The sequence below is a fragment of the Schistocerca piceifrons genome, chromosome 1 (genome assembly GCF_021461385.2).
Source record: "Schistocerca piceifrons isolate TAMUIC-IGC-003096 chromosome 1, iqSchPice1.1, whole genome shotgun sequence".
Lineage (NCBI taxonomy): Eukaryota > Metazoa > Arthropoda > Insecta > Orthoptera > Acrididae > Schistocerca > Schistocerca piceifrons.
The window spans coordinates 155625220-155631459 of NC_060138.1; the positions used below are offsets into that span (position 1 = coordinate 155625220).

The following is a 6240-nucleotide window of genomic DNA, read 5'->3' on the forward strand; positions in this document are numbered from 1 at the left end:
TGCCCTGGTTTAGAAATGTAAAAGAAGATGTACTTCTTTTAAAAGTCAAATTCAAAGACAAGTGTGATGGCAATCCCTTCCATAAGAAGATAATAATTAATGGGGTACACCTAGCTAAATGACCAAAAAGATGATGCTGTGTCCATTGGATGGAAGAGCATAGTAAAGTCCACTCATAAAGGGCTTCAAAGAAAGTAACTTTCACTGTCAAATGTACCAAGACTTCATGTGATCCGAGACAGCACCAGCAAAACAATGTAATGTTGTTCTTGTTTACTATATTGTGTGCTTTTCCACTGACATATGACATTCATTATGCATAAACAATACATATTGTTGTGAGTTTAGGTAGCTGTGCATCACACAAGCACAAGTGTAATAAGTAACACATGGAAACTTTATATAAATGTAATGTAAGTTAAATAAATTACCTTTATAAGGGACTATAACTGCTGTTTAGCTTCATTTGTATGTGACAAACGCATCAGCAGAAATCCTTTGTCTGCAGTGGACTGCTCATTATGTGAAGTGTTAAAGAATTGGTAAAGTAACTAAAAAGCAACTAGAGGTAAAAGTAATGTGGATAAGTAGGAAAGGTAACAGCTGGACCTTAAGACAAAAAATACGAATGTCCTCAATGAAATAAACGAAGACAGACAAGTTCTTCAGGAAACATAAACCTCATGGACCATATATTAGTAAAAGATGGATGACAAATGGATTTTATGGCAAAATACTGAGTAAAGGAGATCTTGACAGACACAGGAAGAACTGGAAGATACAATCTGTTACTTACTAAAAAGGGAAGGAAAAAATGGAACAAATTTCCACTTTAGAATATAATGAATGTAAAATATAACATGATGTAGATGTGTTTAGTGTAATTCACATACAATACTGTCTCCTTAGTGCATTTACAGTCGCAGGTTTTCACGAAACAAATACATAAAGCAAGACAATCCACGATATGTTGGACAGAATTCTGTGCTGATAAAACAATGAAGATGCAACATTTCTTTGCACAATTCTACCACCCGCTTGAGTCCCTCCAGGAACACACACATTTGGTTAAATAAAAAGTTCATTTACTATATGAAATCCTAGATAGCTGAGACTCATCATGAAATATTATGGAAAAGTCATAGAGCCAAAGTAAAATCACATACAAACAAAATTTAAAAATGTCTATTGTGGAATCTTTTATTTTGGTATGGTAGAATCTAAATGGAATGTAGGTGGTTTGTGAAGTGAAGCTGCTGACTGTTCAAACTTGAGTAGCTGCCATTACCATCTCCACAAAGCACTTTCTTGCATGAGGTTTGTCATTACCATACAATAGTTAGCCTAGTTTTTTCTATTGCAAACAGCAGATTGGAATGCCAGTATCAAAGACAGAAAATTGGTGTGAATATATGATGTGAGGGCATTCTATACAATGCTAAGCCCCCACTACACACACACACACACACACACACACACACACACACACACACACAGTGTCAGTTAAGTAAAAGCTCCAGAAATATCAGAAATAACACATTTTTTTTCTGAACACAAAGTAGTCTTCATCAGTACAATAATGTGTTTATGAGAGAAGACATTCATCATGGGAAAAGTACAATTGTAATGTACAGAGAATTGATGTAGCCGGTGAAAAAAAAAAAAATGAAAACAAGTGTCATTGGAGATTTATTCATAGCCTGATGAGCAACACACACACACACTATAGAAAAGTTCACAAGAATAACAAATAAATACACCGGAAGTGGTACAAATATCGTACCACAGAAGGTTACATGTAAAGCTGCAACCAGTTTTCACAATAGCTGATTAATATGTACATGGCCATAAATTATAACACATTTAAACACAAACTGAGAAGTTTAATACCACGTCAGTATGTGATACATTGAAAAATATACAAATTTTAGTAGGTTTTCCGAGGCCTAATGGTGCAGCTGAAACTCTCACTGAAGCTACTGCTTCTGTCTTGTTACTGAGGATGCACACACACACACACACACACACACACACACACACACACTCTTCCTTTTCTTCTTTCTGAAATGGTAAAGAAAACAAACTCAACAATCAAATACCTATATGAAGCAAATAACCTTGAATTTCTTGTTGCTTAACAACACAAAATAATCTAACATCTCTATTACATACCCAACATTGGCTGTGAGCTATTTCAAACCAGCTCTGATTGTTGCTGGGCATTCCTTAGTTAACATAAAAAGCCTCAACAATTTGTTTTTCCATTTACATTTGTAGGCACACAAAGCACAATATAGTAAAACAGGAATCATTCCAGAGAAAAAAATCTATGACAAACATAGAGATTTGCTCTTTTTCGTAAACATATAGCTCGGGAAATGCTCAGACAGACTGTAGACAAAAATTTACACTGCAAGTGAGACAAGAAATTAAAACAGTCAAAATATAACAGTAAACAAACAGCAACTGCAGTTATACTTTGGCATCACACACTATTACTAGAAGAACACTGTGAAGAAAATACAAATCTCTGAGGGCTGGGACAGTACTGCCCCATTAAAAAAAGTGCAGGGATAAAAAAAATTTTATGTTAATGTAGTTCAACTTAATGCATATGTACCACTCTTTTCTTAACATAACAATGACAATGTTTCATGATGACACACACACATTAAGAACTCTGCCACATTACTAATCAATAACTACCTGAGGTAAGATTCAAGAAGAATCTAGAGACAAATCAGTTCCTATTTTCGATAAATTACAGTTGGTACTACCTATACATGAGCTACAATGAGTACGTTACCAAACAATTTTTTGCTCTATCCCACAGTGACTGTTAATTTTATAGAAACACACAATTCCTTACAAACATTTCTTTGAATAACCACATCAATTCTTGAACAGCATAAATCACTGGTGACAAAACAGTGTTCTCAAATGGAAAAATAGAACTGGGTTCTTTGAGCTTCTCATTCAAGGACAAACAAGAACAGTTCCGTATTTGATTTTCTGGCTGTATGTGGGCAATACTTCAGCAAGAATTTACACTTAAAAAGGCACAACACTCATTAATTGTAACTGTACTGTGTATATACTGAATGGATGAGAATCAATTCTTCAAAAGACAGATTCAACAAGCGCACACATATTAATCATACATTCCATATTCTGACTCAGGCTCAGAAATTTCTGCAATATCACTATCATCTATCTGTATAATCTTTTTTCTACGTATTACTTTTATATCACCTGCTACTTTTGGAACTGTACATATATTTTCATTCAACTTCACAACTTCAACATAATTGCCATTTTTTGTCTTGAGTTCATATTTATGATTGTCAACTAACCTAACTTGTGGTTCGTAGTTAACAAGTTCTATATCTGAATCACTTGAGCTCACTACTACACTTATATTTTCTTCAATATCTGTAATAGTATTATATGTAATGGCAGGCTGTTCTTTGGGCATTTGCAAAGATGCTGATTCTGTTTGAAGTGGGGACTGCTGCTCTTGTTGTGGAGCTGTTTCTGCAGATGTTACACTCCTTACAATTCTGGTGGTGTCGCTGAGATGCAAACTGGTGACCTCTGAGGGCTGGTCTGGTATGCTCTCAATATCAATTGAAATCTCCTCGTCTTCATCATCTTCATCAGAACCTTTGTTCACAACTGTACTGCATGTTGAGCATTCCCAAACAGGCCTTTTTGTCTTAAGATTACCACAGATTTTGTGTGTTCCTTGAGAGCCACAGTATCTGCATAATATTATTTCCCACATTTTTCCTTTCACATTAACTGAACGTGACTTTGCCCTACATATCTTAGCATCACAACGAGCATAAGTCTGAAGCAGCTCTTCATAAGCATTTGGTACTAGCTCCCAAGAGGCATCTCGTTCCGGGACAAATATGCCATAAAATTTCATTGTTTCTTCAAAAATAGGCTTATTACAACACAACGGACATTTAAAAAAGTAGCCACTACTGAGAGCTAGTTTCTGCAAACAGTTTTTGTGAAACCACATATTGCAGCAAGGAGCCCAAATTGTTTCTGGGGACGGTTTTGGTCTCAAATCATCAGAACATATAGAACAGGTGGCATAATCAGTTTGAAATTTCTTCAAAGCCAATGCATCAACTTTCTGTACGAGTCTGTGCTTATCACAAAAGGATCTGAATGCTCCAAAGAATTGGTGAAATGACGACTGTTTCAATCCACAAGGTAGGTGAAAAACTTTCTGGCATTTTGGCGTCCCACAGTATATCGAGGCACCTCTTTTTTTACAATAGCTGCATGTAACGTTTTTCACACGTCGCACTTCTTTCTTAATGTCATCTAGCAAGAAACCCCGAATGCCTTCATCGTCTTCTCCATTCTGCCGTATGTGCGTGGTCAGTAGCAAACAGAAGTAATGCGTGGCGACAGTTTCCATTTCAAGAAACTCACCGTAACGAATTTCGTCATCAACTACGGAATTGCAAAAGCAACATCTCTCTTTTCTTATCTTGCCCATTGTTCTTACAAACTGTCACATTGATACTACATTTACGGATTTCGCGGTTACCACATTCACATGCTCACTTTTGTAAACAACAACAAAACGCCTGACAGTGCAACCCACCAATGGCAACCAGTTGTTCCCGATCACATAACAGCTGACTGTAGCATAAACACCTACTTCCGGTAAACAAAATTTGGAACGACAGTCTTAAATTGCATAATTTGCAAATTTAGAATCAGTATACGAGAATTTTGTGTGATTAACAGAATATAGAGAACTTCATAAAACAATCAGACCAACAAAATCGTGATTAGTTAAGCCCTTCTTCCACAGGCAACGAAAACTTGCACACAAGCGACCAGTCAACTGGCGTGCGGAAACACACTACTGGATTCACTTTCATACCTCATGCCCAGACAGAATAGTTAATAAAAGCCGATTAACTTACTGGCCACATGCACCTCCATCACCATCACGTAATTGTGACCCCACACGTTGAATAACATTGTCAAATCGTTGCTATAGTTCAATTTCTGAAATAATATCAAAATTGATCTCCAGTCAGCAATGTTTCTACAATCAACTCTACGTGCACTACATAATTATATTCGGGAAAATTATGTATACTCACACGTAGAAACCTGTATATGCTTTATTCATAACTTAGCATTAATTAATTTTTAAAAAATCTTTCTTCGCGACCGTTCCCATATTTTCTGAGCAACATCATTCTTCTTAACATTTCTGTTTTTGTAGTAATTTACTGAAACATCCCTACGTGATGGCAACGATTTACATATTTCTATGCCCTGTAATAATAATGCTCTTTTGTCTTGTTTTGAACTCATTTTCCACACAACAACAACAAATGTACCGGTAAGCTAACCTACGTCCTTGGTCTGTCACGGATATTGTCGGTACTGCCCACAGACGGCTCAATATTATCAGGCAGCACATTATATTTCCAAAAGTTTTGATATTCTCAATTTCACTAATAGACTGTCAATATTATTACGCATACTAGAAATATTGTCGCAATTACTGATCGTTTATGGGCCGCTTACAACGAGTACAATACAACTGGCGTTAGCCGCAAATAAAGCGATGAAATATGGCGTGAACGTAAACATAAGGCTACGCTACAGGTCACTCTGTTAACACAAACTTTATTTGTCACTCTTATTAATTAACGTAACCAACCCACCACCAATTCATCACCTCTCAATCTAACCTATGCTACAGCTCTATTTGTCATGCCAACGAGATCGACCAGTTTCAGCCAAACGCCAGTTATGCTGTACTGAGTTTAGCGATCAATTTGTCTAGGAGCAAGTGGTGGCCGGTGGATCTGGCGTTATTCTACTTTTGTTCGTTCGACAGCATAGGTCGTGAAAAGTGGGTTTGTGTATGTGAATAGGTAATGTCATCTCAAGAAAATAGGATTTTATCTTTAACTATTAAATAAATGTATTGAAAGTGGGATAACTTCGTTAATCCTTAGCATAGAAATCTCATTATAGCCTTCAGTAATTTCTTATAACTACTTATTTGTAATAAAGTTGCACAATATTGTTCAAAGCAACACAAAATACTACAGAAGTATTATAACTAAGCACAGGCACTTGCTGAATTTCATGTTATTGGTGAACAGTTTAGATTGTAAAGTTAGGCTTATTTTAATTTCAAAACACAATGATAATAACTATTTCCTTTAGTGGAAATAGAATAATTAT

The 6240-nt window shown here is 36.0% G+C and overlaps 1 protein-coding gene across 1 annotated transcript; it reads right to left on the reverse strand.

Moving 5' to 3' along the window:
- Positions 1 to 1681: 1681 nt before the first annotated feature.
- Positions 1682 to 4813, reverse strand: LOC124789436 (PHD finger protein 7-like). Its single transcript, XM_047256787.1, has one exon. It carries the CDS (start codon positions 4517 to 4519, stop codon positions 3152 to 3154), a length of 1368 nt encoding a protein of 455 aa, XP_047112743.1. The 5' UTR covers positions 4520 to 4813; the 3' UTR covers positions 1682 to 3151.
- Positions 4814 to 6240: the final 1427 nt, after the last annotated feature.

What these genes read in the sequence shown, in the direction of transcription:
- LOC124789436 (XM_047256787.1), bottom strand. Translation starts at nt 4,519, where the DNA reads ATGGGCAAGATAAGAAAAGAGAGATGTTGCTTTTGCAATTCCGTAGTT.